Here is a 19,470-nt window from a genome sequence, read left to right on the forward strand (position 1 = left end):
TGCTTTAATCATGTATAATTATGATTATTTAAAATATCAAATTCTACCACAAAAATGCTCTTACCACAAAAATTCATTACTAGTACACAACAACAAATTTTTTTCAAATTATCCTTACATCACCTATTTGAAGCAACCAAAGAATCAGAACTTTGAGGAACACTATTCTCTAAACTGTATCATAAGTTATGAAAACACAATGGCATTTGAAAGATATCTACATAACAAACGATCAAAATCCCAGAGACCAATTTCATTAAATACTTCCTTGTAGCAAAGATCTAATGTGAAAACAATGATGACTTGGAAATACAAGTATGAAATCAGGCTTTCAAAAAGTACATGTAAATTTAATTATCCCTCGAAGTTATTTTTTGAAATGGGCAAAAATACCAGGAATGTGTCATAAATGCTGTATTTCTGCTCAAAGCAGTGATTTAGAGTTGCACAGCTTGCCAAGGCTTGACTTCCTCCGAAAGGCAGAGGGTACAAGGAAAGTAGTCAAGCTGCTCATTATTTGGAATGCTGGATATAAAATCATCAGCTTCCAATTGTCTGATAGGGTGAAATATAAAAACACCACAAAAAATTGGCAGAGAAAAAAAGATTCAAAGTCCTAGTCCACCTTAAATGGCCTCCCTGTGTGACCTCTGAAATGGTAATGGGTTATGAAATCAATGTTTTAGCCCACACAAAAGTGTAGGTAGCTGAATTGTCAAGAAGGATGCTAAAACTGTGGCCTAGAAAAAGCACCAACACTCTAAACAGGTCAGCACAGGAAACAGAATACACACATGCGTCAAACTTGCTCATCATATAGCCTTCAGCAAGAATATAAAATACATTTTAGACACTGAAAATAGTTTCTCGAAACAGAAAACAACCCACTGAGCCACAATGTATGAACACATTAACTAATTCAGAGGCCACCTTTACTCTGCACTTGCAGAGATAATGTTTGTAAAAGGCAAAGACAATTAGGACACCTTGTATCATCCTGCCATCTCCACCTATTTTCCCAAGCCTGTTGCAGCTCTCTGCACCAATTCCATATAATAAATGCCCAAAATAACCATTAGTCTCTGTTCAGACTCTTAGCATTTCCCTTTAATTGCTAGATTACTGCTTCCTTACACTTCTCTCCTGGAATTTAAGGATGAGATGAAGAGGGTGGCAGCATTATTGAAGGAAGACATTGCCAGTGCCTCCCTCCACAAAATTTGGCGTGCTAGCACAAACCTAGCAGGACTGTGGTCTGAAATGAATGAGGGTAGGAAATCTACGCCCAAGGAGAACCTTAAACCCAAGTGCAGTCTAGCTGGATTCTCAGAAAAACTTACAACTTTCAATTTCCAAGGTGCAGTTTTGTTCATCCAGTGGGTACCGCCTCAGGTCCATCATACAGGCAGCTGTGGTTGTGATTCTAGAAAAGAAATATCAGTGATACATGCTATTAGCTGGTCCATGACTGAGCTGGAAAAATTAAGTCCCAAAGAAGATAGCACTGGGTCTCAAGGAGCCTGATTTAGCCTAATCTCTAACAAAAAGAGTGCTACAACTTTGGATAATCATTTTCCCTGGTGGGCCTCATGATGCTTTGTAAATTAAACAGAGTGTACTAAATCAGTATTCTCCCAAGATTTGGCCCATTACCTACCTGGTACCCCAAATCACCTGGAAGCATTTATTAAACAGGCAGTTTCTATTCTCCAGAAGCTCTTATGATGGAATGGGGCCATCCCAGGACTCTATTTTACAAGCATGACAGGTGATTGAGAAAATCAATGTGGCTCTCAGTCTTCCACTCATGTTTGTTTTCTCCTTCTTTTCTCAAGATCTTAAAATCAAATTTCCCAACAATCTCAGCTTTGGTCCATCATTTTTGACATTTCTATACAGAGTGTAGTGCTTTGCAAGTGTGTTAGTATAATACACAATAAGCTTTTCATTGGTCACTTAATTTGCTCTGTCCTGAATAATCTTTCTCATAGCCCTTTAGAGAGTTTCCTCCTATTGGTTGGAAGGATTATTTATCTAAAACAGACAGTACCTTTATAATTTATCAGGGAGAGATGTATATGTCTCCAGTGTCTTTATATTTCTCTGTCATCATTTTTCACTAACCTCTCTTTTCACTAATAGAAGACCTACTAGAAAGAGCCAAAAAACACACAGTCCTAAGTGATTATCAGTATGGTTTCTGATCAATAAGGCAGCATAATGTTATGAAAAAGCACACTTTAAAACACAATAGACAAAGGTATGAATCCTAATTCTGCCTCATTAACACTGAGATATACGTCAAGATGGTTAATATCTCCTAACCAACCTTAGTTTCTTTGTCTGTAAAAAGGGGGCATTTTAATAACAATAATAATTACCTAACAGTTTCTGGATGAAGTAATATAATAATTTATGTAAAGAATATAAAAGAGGACCTACACATAACAGGCCCTTTACATCTGGTAAACAAAACCAAGCGGAAAAACTGGTGTTAAAGTTGATGAACTTTGGCATACTCTACTCTGAGAGGCACTATACTTGTGTGTTGGAAACAGAGAAATAAATGCAGCCCTAGCTTGAGAGAAACAATCCATAGCTAGACCTTTTTCAATAAAAGGTCACGGGCATTGGGCTTTCCTGATAGCCCAGTGGTTACAAATCTGCCTTCCTATGCAGAGGGTACAAAATCGATCCTCTGCTGGGGAGATAAGATCCCACATACCTCATGGCCAAAAAAAAAAAAATAAAGAGAGAGAGAGAGAGAGAAAAGAAGAGAAAAGAAAAGGTTTTGAGCACAACTTAGACAAATAGTCCAGGTAGACTGAATCTATGAAATTCCTTGATCAGGTTTAAGTGTCTTACTCCTGGTTGTAGGATGAAACGCATAAGTTATTGCAAGTAGTTCCTGACTCTTTAGTTTGATTACTGCTTCATTAAGGTTTGTGCTTTGCTAATTTTTGCTTTCCTATTTAGTCATAAGTGAGCATCCTATGACTGTTATTCATCTTGGACTCCTTCCTCTCCTTTACCAGGAGGATTCTCTGCCTCAACTCCTCAGCCATCTGCCTTCTTCAGCATCCATGGCCCCATTGCCCCACTTCCATGTTACTATAGGATCTCGGTCTCTTAGTCTCTCCATCTGCCTCCCTACTATTATTCATACAACAGTAAGACACTTTAAAGAGACAGATAGGATTCTACCACTCCTCTTCAAAATTTTTAGAGGCTCTTCCAAAAAATTCCCAATCTTGGCTAAGACCTACTATTACCTGAATAATCTAACCTTTTCTTCTCAATATGATCTTATACCAAGTCGTCACTCACTATTTCCAGTCTTCACATCTGTTCTCTCTGCCTAGAATATGAATTTCCCACTCCCGATACTCACAAAGCCCTATATTTTCCTTATCCTTCATCTCAAAATCACCTCTTCTGAAAGGGATTTCTTAAGTAGTCCACCCAAAGTAGCTGCCTTAACTCAAGCTCCATCTTAGCTATTTATTTTCTTCAAGGAATTATTACAATCTGAAATTATCTTGCTTGTTTCTATTTTGTAAGAATGATTTTTCTCAGTAAACTTTAAGCCATTTAAAAGCTGAATTTTTTCTATTTATTGTAAGGGAATCAAAAGGGATCTGTTGAAAGGATAAAGACATGAATTATAAAATGAAGCACTTGGTTTTGCTGTGCATATATCTTTCTATTTGGGGGATTATTTTATTGCATAATTTCTCTTTTTTAAAACATATAATATGTCTTATGTTTTAGAGATTCATTTTATATTTTTAACAGTAAGTAAAACTGAATCTACTTATTAAATTATATAACTAGTTAAAGAGTTTACTCTACTATTAAACTGATTGTTTCTGCTTTCAATGGGACTGATCAAATGTCTATAATTTATTATTTTATAAATTATAAAAATTATATAAAACTTTAACACTCACATTTGCTCAGGGTTAAAAGAGGACAATTTATTTTGGTTATGTGATACTTGGCTACATTTTTCACTGGTCTACTGTCTTTTTTTAACATGTAGATGTAACTGAATTACCACTAACATAGAGGAACTTGTATTGTGTAGAAGAGAAGTTGTCAAAGGAAATAAAATTAGCTACCTAGTGGGCATACAAATTCTCATGCTATTTGAGTAAAATAGCAGATACAATCTTCATCTTGATACACTAGATAAAATTAACTTTGGTTGATAGAATGAACACCAAACACATGAAAGGTACAAGGGCATACATAGGATAAAGAGGGACAGTCAAAAATAGATGTCTGACTGTGTAGGTGAGGTGAATTTTGCAACTGCTACTGTAATATGCTGTGGTTTACACTTTCCACTGATGCATATTCAAGGCAACTAACATCTGTGAACACTAGGGCTGTGAGCAAGAAAAATAAATTGACTAATGCTATTGCAGAAGCAATTGGATTTCTACTTATGCTTTAAAAATGAAGTATTAGCAAAGTGTTTTTCTCACATCAACAACATTCATATTCCCACTGATGTTTCACTTTTTTTTTTTAAATGTTATAGCATACTTCATAAAGGGCTTCCCTGGTGGCTCAGTGCTAAAGAATCCGCCTGCCAATGCAGGAGACAGATGTGGGTTTGATCTCTGGGTTTGGGAAGATCCCCTGGAGAAGGAAATGGCAACCCACTCCAGTATTCTTGCCTGGGAAATCCCATGGACAGAGCCTGGCAGGCCACAGTCTATGGTGTTATAAGAGAGTCAGACTTGATTTAGTGACTAGTTGACTAAAAAACAACAACTTCATAAAACTAACTAAAAAAATATATAAATGTTTTCCAGTTGATGTTTATAAGCATTTGTATCTCCTGTTGGGATTAAAATAGAAATTCTGTAGCAAAAACAATCCACTTGGAATCCTGATAATACAGAAAAAGATGAGTGACCAGGGACAAGCCACTTACATGCTCCAATGCGTGGTTGCTTCTGAAACAATGAACTAAAAGCCTGCCATATTGCTTTATTATGAGATGATAAAAGTAAGAAAAAAATCTGTGACACTAAATGTTCTTCATCTTTTGTTATTACTCACTGCTAATGAGTAGACACAGTGATAACTCATTTAACCAGTAGCTACTTGGTAGCGGACATATGTATATGTTTGTATGCATGAAGAAATGTAGAATATTCACACCCTTATAAGCAAAGCAGAGCTATGATATAAATCATGTCCCAACATATAAATATTCAAAGAGTCATTATGTCATATGTGTATATGAAATTCTTATTAACAAATTTTAAGACAAAGTACAGACTGAACTGAACAGATGTAACAAATCTGCATATTTTCTAGGTGTTTTATGAGATCAGAAACCACATCTATTTTTATTTGTATCTCAAAAACCTTGCCAGGTGCTGGCCTATGCCAAGATTAAAATAAAAATAATAATAACAACAACATAAAACAAACAAAACAGTCAAGGTCACAAGTATTCTCAAACTGAGGATTTTGAAACAATTCTCTAATATAAGTGTCTGATTCAATTTATTTTAAAAATTCCTAAAACAAATGTGAAGTCAAAATCATCCTTACAGAAGAAGCCACCTTGGAATAAATTTTATTCAGAAAAGCTCAATGACCAACATCAAAATCTATTCCTTGGGACACTGATTTATAACAGAGCTACATTTCTCTAAGAATAAGTCAACAGAATAAATATAATTAATGGGTTTTTCATGAACCTGCCTTTCTGAATCCTGATAAACATCCTTAACAGGCCTTAAATTACTCAGCATCATTACATTTTAAAGAGTCTTTGAAATGTAGCTAATAACTCATTAGGCAGGTATCCTGGTTAAGTTTTAAGACCATTGGGAAAAATATGAAGACAGTCCAGTTTTCAGTCAAAGGAAACAGTCAATGATGCCTCCAAAATGAAGATTGAGGCAATCCTCTATAGTTAAAACTGGAAATGTGTCTTTTTTGGGGGGCTGAATAATAATGCATGACGAGAGCTACTTTTGGTAGCACCCCTGAACTCCAGAACTTTGGCCACCTCATGCGAAGAGTTGACTCATTGGAAAAGACCCTGATGCTGGGAGGGATTGGGGGCAGGAGGAGAAGGGGATGACAGAGGATGAGATGGCTGGATGGCATCACCGACTCGATGGACGTGAGTTTGAGTGAACTCCGGGAGATGGTGATGGACAGGGAGGCCTGGCGTGCTGAGATTCATGGGGTCACAAAGAGTCGAACACGACTGAGCGACTGAACTGAACTGAATATTCTAACTGGGCTAAGAGATCTTTAGATAAACTTTTTATTCCTCAGCCATTGGGCACAGTTATCCAAAAGATTTATGTCACAAAATACTGACACAATGCAGGAAAACTAAATATGTAACAAAGCATAAAAAGTCACTAGAGGCAGCTATAAAATCAAGAAATACAACTATGCCAGTATTTCATATCAAAGACATAACAGACATTTTAAAGTGTCATTAACTGAGATTTACTGATGCTAGTTTATCATTCCAAGTTTGAATATGATCTAAGATAGTTATTAAGTGATAATAAATGCCTTTGCCCCTCAGCCAATAGGAAATAACTCAGAATCATCAATGTGACACATGGGGTCTTTCAGCAGATTGTTCAACAGGGGCTTTTAGGAGCTAAAATATATGGTTAATCATGTGCCTTAATATGTGAAAAACTTGTTAGGATTTCAACCAGAGATTATCAAAAAGTGACTCTGAACTTTTACTTTGATCTATCAAGATAACATTCCAGCTGTTCCACCAAAAAAAAAAAAAAAAAAAAAATTCAGCATCTTGGCATATTTTTTAAAGAAAATTAGCTGCCTTATCCCCAACTATGTTCAAAAAATAATGTTCTAACTCACTGCATGCTTGTACTTTGTTCAAAATATACATTTACTTAAACACACAACTTATTCTAATTACAAGGGACAAAAAAGGAACCTCTGGGATTAGTAGGCAGCATTAATAGAGAAAAATTAGGATGTTAAAAAGGTCAATTATCAAAAAACACATTGATATTTTTGTATGATTAAATATGTATTATGAAAATACATATTTTTCTAGCTGTAAAACAAACATTAAACACGTCCAACTATGGGGGAAAATTCCAATTACTTTATTTCAGCATAAAAGTATGAACTGAAATTTTGAGAAGTTCTAAAGATCTCATCTGAGTCACTTCCCCTGAAAGTACTTAATTTTTTTTGTTTTAATATCTCCAAGAAGACTTGACATTATTTTGTATCTTACAACTATTCCAGTTGGGAAACTAATGTCTTACATATACCCCGTCTTACATGTTCTTGTCTTTTGTAGAGAAGACAGAACACCTATTGCAGGAGTCAGCTGACCTCAGCTCTGGTATTCTCGATAATAACATATCTCAAATTAATTGATCTCTTACTATGTTCCAGACACCATCTAGTATTACTAAAACATATCATCTTATTTAACATGAGGAGTGTCCTATCATTATTTCCATTTTACAGATAAGAAAAATCGAGACACAGAACGGTAGAGTGATTTTCTCCAAAAGTCACAGAGGGAGTAGTGGAGTTGAGATGTAAATCTAGGAAGTTAGTCTCCGAAGCCCACACAGGTAACTACCAGGCTATCACTAACTAGGCAGGTTGATCTTGATGAAGTCATTTAGCTTCTCTGGAGGACTGGCCAATTTCTTAGATCCCAAGTGAGCTTGGAAATTCTACAATGCTGTGAAAATATATTACATGTTCTATGACCCCATATATTTTGTAATTTTGTTTTACCCACACATTCAAAGACTGTATTTCACAGCTGTTTATTCTGTTTTAGTCAATTATGTAGATTAGCCCACCCCAGACATGCAAATACAGGCCGCTCCCCTAGGAGTCCCACTTAATATTCTCTCCCAACTGAAGGTCTCCCACAGCATTTTTCTTCTAGCCTATGCTTTTGATTTATCTCCATAGAGGCCTTCTGCTTAAATTTTAATCTCCAACACTCATGCATAATTGTTTTTAAAAGTTCTTTACAAGTCCTCCTGTAGAGTCACATGGGCTACTATGCTCAACTTTGTAATCACCAAAAAAAGTAAGATTGCTAGCAATCATGCTACCATTTGACAAATCGTGCCTTTCAGACTGGAGCTATTTGTACTCATCTGCAGCTGTTGGCTTTCTGTGACTCCTTGCTCTTTTGGAATCTTATTCTCTGTAAAGATACCCTGCACAATAAAGGAAACACAGGTTTCTGCTACAAATTCAGGGATTACAATGAAAGACATTTCCTTAAGTAACATGCCTATGGAATCCAAACAGCAGTATCTCAAAAATCTCATTCTGTAAGCATATAAATCCTAATCAACCAAAATGTTGATACAAACATACCCATCTGTAGTCAGTCCCGTGTTTATCAAGATTCTCCATATTACATTCCTGGTGGTCTTATCCACAAACCCTTTGCTTATCTCATAAATGAGAATATCCATTCTTCGATCTAGATTAAATCTTAAAAGGATTCTGACCCTGAGAGGGAAAAAAAAATCTTTTTTTTTTTTCTCTTTTATTTTTTGATTCACAACCTAACAACTGAAATCTGGCTTCAGATCGCTATAAGAAATTTAATTATACAAGAGCCACTTATCACTGGGAAAGACATATAGCCAGGACTCTAATTATTTCAACAATGATTTCTTTTTAGTTTGTTTTCACAATTTAAAACAGTGTTTAGATATGCCAGATACTTATTGTTGCATTTAATATTTAAAATAGTTTCTTTTTATTTATGACACATTAGAGACATACCATTTCAGAATAAGTTCACCAGTTTTATTCCAGCCCTTTATTTATTTACTTATTTTTAACAAAATGAGAGGCTCACTGCTGCTGATCTATAGCTGGTCAGTGACTGACTGAGGTTATAACCTCAGACGGGTCTGCTGTCACTTCTCCCACATACAGTCCCATATAATTTTAAACTGTAAACTACACATGCTGGAGGTCTTCCTTCATTTCTCCAGCTCCACCCTCCACCCTTAACCACCAGACTAGATTGTGTAGACTTCAAAACTTCTCTGACTTCCGGCTGGATTTGGTCAATGGGGAGCAGAACAGGAGTCTGTGGAGGGGCAAAGTGAGAGTCTGGGAACTGTACTCCAGACCCCATCCCCAGGAACTTGTGAACAGGTCCCATGACTATTCCCTCCTCTCGCTCTTGAAGTCTAGGATGCAAGGGAACAGATGGCAACCTGCTGATCCTATCTCGGGGGTGGGCAGGGAACGGTTCCTTCTCTTTATAAATTGACTCCTTCTCTTTGTAAATTACCCTTTTATTACAAGTCATCTCAAATTATCCCACTTTCACTAAGGCATCTGTTTCCTGTTGCATCCCTAACTGATAGAATGTATTATAGAAATGTATTTAAAATCTGAAGTTCCTCTAGCTAGGCTGTCAAAAAAATTAGAAGCATATTCCATTCCTGGGTCCTTTTATCTTAGGATTTTAGGGATGTGGGGATGAAGTTTTCCTTGTACTTAAAATGAACTGCCTCCTTCCTATGATTCCAGTCTCAGTTCACTGGAGCCTACCCAAAAAGCACTATCTCTCCACGCCAGCCAAAGCAACCCTTTCTCCCCTACCACTTGTCACTGTCTCATTTAATTTTATTTCCTTCATAATACTTATCATAGGATTACCCTGGCAGTCCAGTGGTTAAGACTGGACTTCCAACTGTGCTTCCAATGCAGTGAACTCAGGTTCAATCCCTGGTCAGAGAACTAAGATCCCACTCATTGTGCTGTGCAGCATTTTTTTTTTTAAACAAAATAACATGGAGAAAATACTTAAAAAGTACTTATTATTACCTGAAATTAGTCTGTGTATGCATTGGCTTATTCATTACCCTCTGTCTCCCTAGTAGACTCAGAGTCTATGTTAAGCTGGGTTTTTACAAAGTAGATCCTTAAGGATGCTCACTAGGGATCACCATCTGTGAAAGCAAGAAGGAGCTGGACAAAGGAAAATGCTGATGCAGGATGCTAGCCCAGCAACATGGACGTTCTGACCAGAGTACTGCCATGAGAGTTACTCACATGAGACTGAAATGACCTTTAAACCACCTCCCTCTTCCACCATCACTACATACACACACACCTTCCTTGAACAGCTGGCATCTGATGGTTGAGAAAAAGATACACTCGATTAAAAGGTCAGTGGGAAACATGTTCTGAGGTTGATCCAGCCTCCAACACGCCCTCACACACATTTTCCCTGCAGTACATGGTTGTAACTGTGATCACCTAAACCAGTAAGTAAAAGAGATTTTACTGTTTTTGCTGCTGCTGTTATTTTTCGAACACAAAAAATAAATTACTCAAAGCAGCCTCCTATCACATACTGGCAACTCAGCTTGCACTTATGACTCCAACAAAAGCTACCAACAATGCCATCTCAGACTTATCTGCCACTCATCTCTAACGGCAAAAGATTTCCATCTCAGTGGCATGTTTCCTATTTAAGTCTTTTATACAAAACAGGTACCAAATACGCAGGAGAATGTTTCACACCATTAGAAGCCACACATTTGTGTTAAAAACTTATACAGCGCTTCATGTTAATTATATTTCAATGGAAGTGGAAGAAAATAATTAAAAGTAAATAAAAAGTATGATATGAAGTATAAAAAGATGAGAAAACACAAATTAAACCTGAGGATTATTACCTATCTAATCAGCAAAAACATTAAAGAAATGATAATATTCAGTACTACACATTTTGCAGGGAAATGGACCCTTTCACACATGCTACCAGTAGAATTATAAATCAGAACACTTTCTGGATGACAGGCTTTCTGTAACAGAGAAGAGTGGCTAGCATAGCGTTCGTTGATCTTCTCTAAGTTTCGAATACACGGGGGCACAGAGGTCAAGAACAGAGGCCTTGGCAGTGACGGGTGGTGCTGGGCTCATATCTTGGCACTGCCTCTTGCTGTGTGACCTTGAGCCAACATATAAAGAGGAGCTGCTATAATACAAAAGGTCCTTTTGAATGCTGGACAATTATTTCTTCAGAATTCTAAGGAGGTATGACCCTGAGCATCCCACAAAAAAGCAAAAGACTTTCTTCTGACTTGAAAAAATCATCCTGATTCTTCAGAAGCTTTTAGCTACTTAGGATGAAGTTTTGAAGTGGGAGTAGAGGGTGCCTGTGGATAAGATCAACTAAAAGGTGAAATCCAGAGAGCCCCTTATAACTGAAGACTGCTGCTGCTGCTGAAGACTAGTTTAAACAAAAAGTTTAGAATTTAAGATGGAAAAAAAATGTCTTTAAAAAGTTATCCCCACACATGTCTTGTGATGCAGCGTGGTTAAAGAAAAAAAAAAAATTGTCTTGTACCCAAAAGATGATACACTGAATAAGAAGACTGTGTGTTCCTGCTCAGTCATGTCCAACTCTTTGCAACCCCATGGACTGGAGCCCGCCAGGCTCCTTTGTCCATGGAATTCTCCAGGCAAGAATACTGGAGTGGGATGCCATTCCCTTCTGCAAGGGATCCTCCCAATCCAGGGATCGAACTCAGGTCTCTTGAGTCTCCTACAGTGGCAGGCAGATTCTTTACCACTGTACAACCTGGGAAGCCCAAATAAGAAGATGAGCTGACTAAATAGACAACTGAAGCAGAGTGAAGTGAACCATCAAAAAAATAAATAAACCCTGGGGTTCATTTTAAAGAAAACTCTTGGAGAAACAGAAAAGGCTCACACAAAAAAGGGCATAAACACTTATGTTGAAAATGACAGACAATTTATAATACAAGTCACTAAATATTATTATAGCACAGTACAGGTCACTAAATGTTATGTGTTTGTGTGTTAGTCTCACAGTCATGTCCAACTCTGTGACCCCATGGACTGGAGCCCTGTCAGGCTCCTTTGTACATAGAATTCTCCAGGCAAGAATACTTGAATGGGTAGCCATTCCCTCCTCCAGGCCATCTTCCAGACCCAGGGAATCTAACCCAGGTCTCCTGCACTGCAGGCAAATTCTTTACCATTTGGGCCACCAGGGAAGCCCAAATTATTATTATAGCACAGTACAAAAGGTACGAATGAAGACAAGCACATCCAGTTCCTGGATGAAAAATGAAAACTGAAAACAGAAGACATCAGAAAAGGTATCAGAAAAGGAAAAGGTGTGTAACACCGTTTTTATACAGATAATTTCATTTCCTCCAAGCTGGAAAATGGGGACAGGGTTGGAAGAATGAGCGGATGGACAACCAAGGTAAAGAATGGTTGTGCTGTCAATATTTCCCGCAGCTTGCCTGGTCTCTCTCTCTGTCAGTTTCTTTCTCTGGGGGAAAAAAAATGGCAAACTAGCTTCATAATTCAGTAAAATGTTACTGAGTATTAAACCCTGAAAATTAATTGTTTAACAAATAGATGAGTGAGTTCTGCTGTTCCACCTGAAAAAGAAAGCAGACTGATGGATGTAATAAGAGCCTCTATTTTTACAGAGGGCTCAAGGGAGCAATGATGGGCTGTTCGCATGGTCCAAATAGGAAGCTACGGTCATAAATTCTAACACGAAGGACATGGAGGATTTAGGTTAAATATAAAGATGACTTGGCTGATAGTGAAGGCTATAAAATCATGAAACAGATCCCTGGGTGAATGGTAGATTTCCCTTTCTGGAAATGATGTGTAAAGAAGAGGCTCATCTGTCAGGGTGACGGAGAGGGGCCCAGCACATTAGGATGGTTTAGGTGACAAGTCTGTACTTTCTGGTTCACCAAAGCAGCCTCTATCTTTAATTTCCAGCAACTAAAGCAAATGCCTAAATCCCCTGCAGCCTGAGCGTACCTCTGATAATTTGGCTTGTAATGGATTTTAGCTTAATAAAACAGACAATAACATGAAGAGTTGCTAAAAGTAATTAAATAACTGAAGAGGTGTAATATAGCCTATAAACATTCAAGTATTTCAACGCATGCTTAATGACATCCAGGGCCAGGTAAAGATGTATTTCTGTCAGGTAATTACTAAAATTATTTAGGACCGTTCTCAGAGCACTGGGATGCAACATTAAATGTTGGTTATCATCTTCATGCTCAGTGTTCACATTAGTTAAGCATTTGTGGTACTGTAACACCATAATGTCACTAATGAGCAATTATTTCTAGAGCAATTATTTTTTAAGTGATTAAGACGCGTTGTATCACTGTGACACAACTGACTTCATATTTGCTTTCTCAATAGCTTCCTTGTCTTCCCTACAAGTTCCCTTCCCCAAAGCATATTAGACTGTCTTTTTCTCACAGGAAAAGAATAGACTAATAATTACCAAATGCATACCGTCCGTGAGAGAAATACAATGCAACAAGCTAAGGTCTGCTAATTCTTAAGCTACCATTAGGGAGCTGAAGAGAGTAACAGGATATTGAGTTGGATAATATATACATTCAAAAACCTAAAATTTGCAAGTTTATCATCACTTTGTCAATGAGCCTGAACTGTAAAATATCTGAATGCCAATAAAGGTGCTGACCAATATTAGTTTATCCACAGTGACAGCTTACATTCTGCATGGTGCTTACTAAGCCCTGTAGAAGATATTTAATAAAGTATTAAGATATAGTCTTTGACCTTAAGAACCTTAAAATCAAAGATAAGACACAAGATAAACTGATATAGAAAGGTATTATTTGGGATCCCTGATGGCTCAGACAGTAAAGATTCTGCCTGCAATGCAGGAGACACAGGTTTGATCTCCGGGTTGGGAAGGTAACCTGAACAAGGGAATGGGTTTCAACATTCAGAAAACTAGGATCATGGCATCTGGTCCCATCACTTCATGGGAAATAGATGGGGAAACAGTGGAAACAGTGTCAGACTTTTATTTCTGGGGGTTCCAAAATCACTGCAGATGGTGATTGCAGCCATGAAATTAAAAGACGCTTGCTCCTTGGAAGAAAAGTTATGACTAAGTTAGATAGCATATTCAAAAGCAGAGACATTACTTTGCCAACAAAGATCCATCTAGTCAAGGCTATGGTTTTTCCAGTGGTCAAGTATGGATGTGAGAGTTGGACTGTGAAGAAAGCTGAGTGATAAAGAGTTGATGCTTTTGAACTGTGGTGTTGGAGAAGACTCCTGAGAGTCCCTTGGACTGCAAGGAGATCCAACCAGTCCATTCTGAAGGAGATCAGTCCTGGGTGTTCTTTGGAAGGACTGATGCTAAAGCTGAAACTCCAGTACTTTGGCCACCTCATGCAAAGAGTTGACTCATTGGAAAAGACTCTGATGCTGGGAGGGATTGGGGGCAGGAGGAGAAGGGGACAACAGAGGATGAGATGGCTGGATGGCATCACCGACTCGATGGACGTGAATTTAAGTGAACTCTGGGAGTTGGTGATGGACAGGGAGGCCTGGCGTGCTGCAATTCATGGGGTCGCAAAGAGTTGGACACGACTGAGTGACTGAACTGAACTGATCTTTGAAGGAATTTTCTTTTTTAATATTTGATATTTCATTCTTTACTTTCCAAATTTTCTGTGACTAACGTGTTATTTAAATATTCAGAAAACCAACTTTTACTTTTATTAAAAAAAAAGGAAGGGAAGAAAGTGGAGGAGGGAGAGAGAAATGATATTTTCTGAATAATCCGTAGATGATGGTGGGTAGAGAGCTCAATTTTTTAAACTTCCAGTGTCTTATTTTACAGATACATGACTTCACAATATTACCAACAATTATTCTGCAAATTTGATCAGTCTCAATGGCCTATAAATATAGCTGATATGGAACAGTGATATTCTAAACAGAATAATCTATGAGCAAAATTTCTTACCTATAAGATATGTGGCTTAAATTGAATTTTTTTTTTCTGTAATGTCAGGGCTATAGCTAAAGAAACAAATCATTCATACTTATGTAGCTTCAAAATGAAGACTAATTTTTTTTTTTTTTGGTCAATGATAATGCCATGTTTTTACAGAAAGGGAAAAAAACAGTACAGAGTAATTTCAGGAGTCAAATAGCCTTGGCTCAACATTCAGCTCCACAGGTACCAGATCTATGATTTTAGGCACATTATTTAACCTTTCTGAACTCCACTTTCCTATTCTGTAAAAACATCTACCTCTTGGAGTGAAGTAAGTCAGAAAGAAAAACATCAATACAGTGTAATAACACATATATATGTAATTTACAAAGATGGAAATGATGACCCTATATGCAAGACAGCAAAAGAGACACAGATATAAAGAACAGACTTTAGGACTCTGTGGGAGAAGGCAAGGGTGGGATGATTTGAGAGAAGAGCACTGAAACATGTACATTACCATATGTGAAATAGATTGCCAGTCCAAGTTTGCTGCATGAAACAGGGCACTCAAAGGTGGTGCACTGGGACAACCCAGAGGGGACGGCATGAGGAGGGAGGTGGGAGGGGGGTTCGGGACGGGGGACGCTTGTGCACCCATGGCTGATTCATGTCAAACGTATGGCAAAGCCACCACAACATTGTAAAGCTTCCAGTTAAAATAAACTAATTAATTAAAAAACAAAACAAAACATGTAAAGTATTTAGTATAGTACACCTGGCACAAAATAATAACTTAATAAGTGTAAAATAAATTATTAAGTAAGCAAATGAGTGAATAGAAAAACTAAACATAAAAATAAACAAAATACCATGAGCAAAACTAGATGATTTGTATTTACAATGCTTCAACCAATCTTGTGCAGAATTTTCTACCACCCAAACACTGAGACAGCCCTTTTGGTGGCTTGTGGCCATATGGAAAGCTTAACGGAAACTAAATCTTGCTCTTTGGCATGGAGGATTTTAACCAACAATATCAGAGATCCCCTCCCATCAGAACAGGTGGAGAGAAGGTGTATGTCTATTTGCAATGCTGAGCAAGCTGCCTGCAGAACATACGGTGTACCGCTGTTGGGGGCAGCTTTGGATTCCAAGGGTGGCTACCACCAGTGACGCCATCAGAGTCTCATCACAAAGAAGTCCAGCCACTGACACTCGCCTGTTTACCTTGCCACTGCATTCCCTTTCTGTCTCTCTCTCTCTTTTTTTTTTTTTTTTCAATTTTTTTGATCTTGGAGTCCCCCTCTAGCCCTGTGACATGTTTTGCCATCTGTTCATGCAGATGGTGCCATCCAGAGAAGTCAGAAAGTTTGCTGTCCCCAAATCCCTCTTGATTCAGTTGGTTCTCTCTATCACAGAGCAGTAGGGAAAACAAATGAGAAACTGGAAAACACATTTCAAAGCACTAAACAGTCACGGCTCATATAAGGAATATACTGATGCTCCATATCTGTTTGAAGTGAATGCTGTCTACAGAGGTGAGCCCTTACCCTCACATTCTCCTGAACAAAATTATGTCTACAACAGCTGATCACACCTAAAATACAGAGTCTAACATTCCTGATCCTCTCCCCACTATCCATTAGGTCAGCAACTATAGTAAACAATCTATTTTAAACGTGGCTCTGTGTATAACTTATACTCTTTTTTTATCCATGCTTACAGAAACTGAAAACTTACAAGAACAAAATAGCTTTTTTGAAATTAAGGAATGTTGTCACTGAACAACCGTAGATTGGCTTTGTTGTTGTTTAGTTGCTCAGTCATGTCTGACTCTTTCTGACCCTATGGACTGTAGCCCACCAGCTTCCTCTCTCCATGAAATGTCCTCAGCAAGAATACTAGAGTGGGTTGCCATTTTCTTCTCCAGGGGATCTTCCTGATCCAGGGATCGAACCCACATCTCCTGCATTGGCAGGCAAATTCTTTACCACTGAGCCACCAGGGAAGCCAATTTGGTTTCATACAATTTAAAAATACTACACAAGATGAAACTGAGCTAAACATTCCACTTATGAAGGGGGAAAAACAAACCCAGAAGCCTGAGGATCAACAGAAAAGAGCAAAATCACAAAGAAAAGTAACAGAGGAATAGAGCCTCTTCTTTGTCTTAAGATGTCTATGACTTTTGCAATAAAATAAACTAAAACTAAAACCTATCTGCTGACACAAATTTAGTCTCCTAGGTGATTTCAGAGTCGAGTTTCTCTAAATTGGAATGTTTGATAATCCATATTATTTGAAATTTTATCTCTCAGTAGGAAACTGTTTATATGATACCGAGGATTTGGAAGTTCATTTTTGCTCTGTGTTGATTTCTCCCTCTATTCTTTCAATGTATAACCCTGCCCAGACCCAGTCACCCATGCAGTAAATACAGATTTTTTCCTCCTTGAGAGTAACTCCATGTACTATCAAACAAAGACTAGACCCATGGTTTGTCTTATTCCTTTATCAGGAGCTGATGATGAACTGTGCGGAGATGGAGTAACTTAACAAGGCTCCACGAATTAACCCCCAGTGAATAACAGCAGTATAGCAATGAAACGGGCTTCCCAGGTGGTGCTAGGGGTAACGAATCTGCCTGCTAAGCAGGAGACATAAGAGACGTGGTTTGATCCCTGGATTGGGAGGATCCCCTGGAAGAGGGCATGGCAATCCACTCCAATATTCTTGCCTGGAGAATCCCATGGACAGAGGAGTCTGGCAGCTTAGAGTCCAAAGGGTTGCAGAGTCAGACAAGACTGAAGCAATTTGGCACAGCAATGAAATACACAATTCATTCAAAACTAAAAAAGCTAAGAAGAATCATTTGGAGTGAGGATAGTGTTTCTCATCATCAAAGCTTTTACATGGGCCTAAGGGTGATGGTTTCATCTCTTGTATCTTACTTCCCAAAATAAAAATCAACCCATGACTCCAGAAAAATAGGCTAAAATATTTAGGGTTTGGAGAAATATTGTTTTGAACAAACCTAAGTGCTTTGATTCCCTACACAGTAAACAACCTTCATTCCCCCTACTGCCTGCCTGCCTCCTATCACAGAAACACAGAAAATACATGTGTGTGCCCATGTGCATGCACACAGGCATAGGTGTGCACAGACTCACAAATACACATATTCTGAAGTTCAGACAAGATAGTACAAGCAACATAGATATTGTCTACATCAAGCAAAGAATCTTATATCTCTGCTTTACAATCAATGAGAATCCATACACATTTTTATTCATAAAATATTGGATTGCCATGAATAGACTTTCCCCCTTGAACTCAGTGGTAATGAATTTTCTGAGATGTGTGCCTAAAAATCTCTCATTAGAAGTGCTTTCTCAGTGATCCATTCTGTGGTAGAAGGTTAATGTGGGTCACCTAAATTCCACTTTGATACAATTCTCTCCACCTTCACCTCTCTGTATACCTTCCAAAATATCACACTGATTGCAAATGACAAGGTAATTTAATAAAACACCAGGTGCCAATGGAAATTTCTACACAGTCAACTCATAGTTGTATTTAAGTCATGATTTGGGAAGCTGAATTCATGACAATTGCTGATCCTGTTTTGTTTTCAAAATGCCTTCTTATCAGCTGTTGAACTGGCATCATTTCAAGCTCCATCTTACTGTGAATACAATTCTTTTTACTAAGAGAAAAGAACATGGGATCTACTAGGTAGGGCAGTCAGATTTTATTCACCTCATCAAAACATAATGATCTTTGATGATTAGGTATCAAATGCTATTGGTTTCATTTTATGCTTCTCCTTCTGCACCTAACTTAACTCAGTATGCAAATCCATTGTTTAATTACATCAGACATGATTTTGCATGAAGGCCTGTATAGAGACAGAATAATAAATCAATTTGAGATAAACACTGAAGACACCATAGATCCCATTCAACTGATAAACTGAGTCACGTAGTTGGACTGACAACATAGGAAATACTGTGAAGAAGTTGCAATAACTAATTCATTTACATACACAAATATGTATATATATTCCACAAATGTTTTTTTCAGTGACTTCTGAGACAGGCACTGATCAAGATGCTGGGATACAGTCAGGAATAAAACAGAGGTCCCTGTTCTCATGGAGTTTATATATTCATGGAGTCAGGACAACAAAAATAGTAAATAAATAATGCATTTAGTTATAATTAAATAAATTTATATTAAAAATTTTTTAAAAATCAGCTAAAAAAAAAAGAACATAAAATGGAGTAATATAAGAGAGGAAACAAAGTTCAAAGTACTGAGTTCTTCAGTAGTGTTACTAAAGCTTTCTTCCTGGGAGCACATGAGTTTGTTCAGCACCTTAAGACCAATTTGCTCCATCCTTTGCAACAGCAACTTGCATTCCTCAGATCACTACTGTCAGTCTTCATAAATAACATCTCAGCTGAGGTTTCACCTTCTAAAGCAGCACTCTCTCTCTCTCTCTTCTACTTTTTATCAGGTCATTCATTCTGTTTAGTTTTCTTCATAACAACTTGCTATTATAACAACTTCTTTGTCACAACTTGCTATCTTCATATTTATCACTAAATAGATTTTTTAACGGTGGCTTATGTTTTCTTCCCTAA

At 37.6% G+C, this 19,470-nt stretch overlaps 1 protein-coding gene across 4 annotated transcripts in view; it reads right to left on the reverse strand.

The window, feature by feature from the left end:
• The window catches only part of GABRB2 (gamma-aminobutyric acid type A receptor subunit beta2), a 438,630-nt gene that overhangs the window by 133,246 nt on the left and 285,914 nt on the right, over window positions 1-19,470 (reverse strand). For all 4 annotated transcript variants that reach the window (XM_055561844.1, XM_055561859.1, XM_055561850.1 and 1 more), the window contains one exon: window positions 1,341-1,423. In XM_055561844.1, the coding sequence (XP_055417819.1) occupies window positions 1,341-1,423 (83 nt within the window). The remainder of the gene's footprint in view (window positions 1-1,340; window positions 1,424-19,470) is intronic.

Source organism: Bubalus kerabau, chromosome 1 (genome assembly GCF_029407905.1).
Source record: "Bubalus kerabau isolate K-KA32 ecotype Philippines breed swamp buffalo chromosome 1, PCC_UOA_SB_1v2, whole genome shotgun sequence".
Classification (NCBI taxonomy): Eukaryota; Metazoa; Chordata; class Mammalia; order Artiodactyla; family Bovidae; genus Bubalus; species Bubalus kerabau.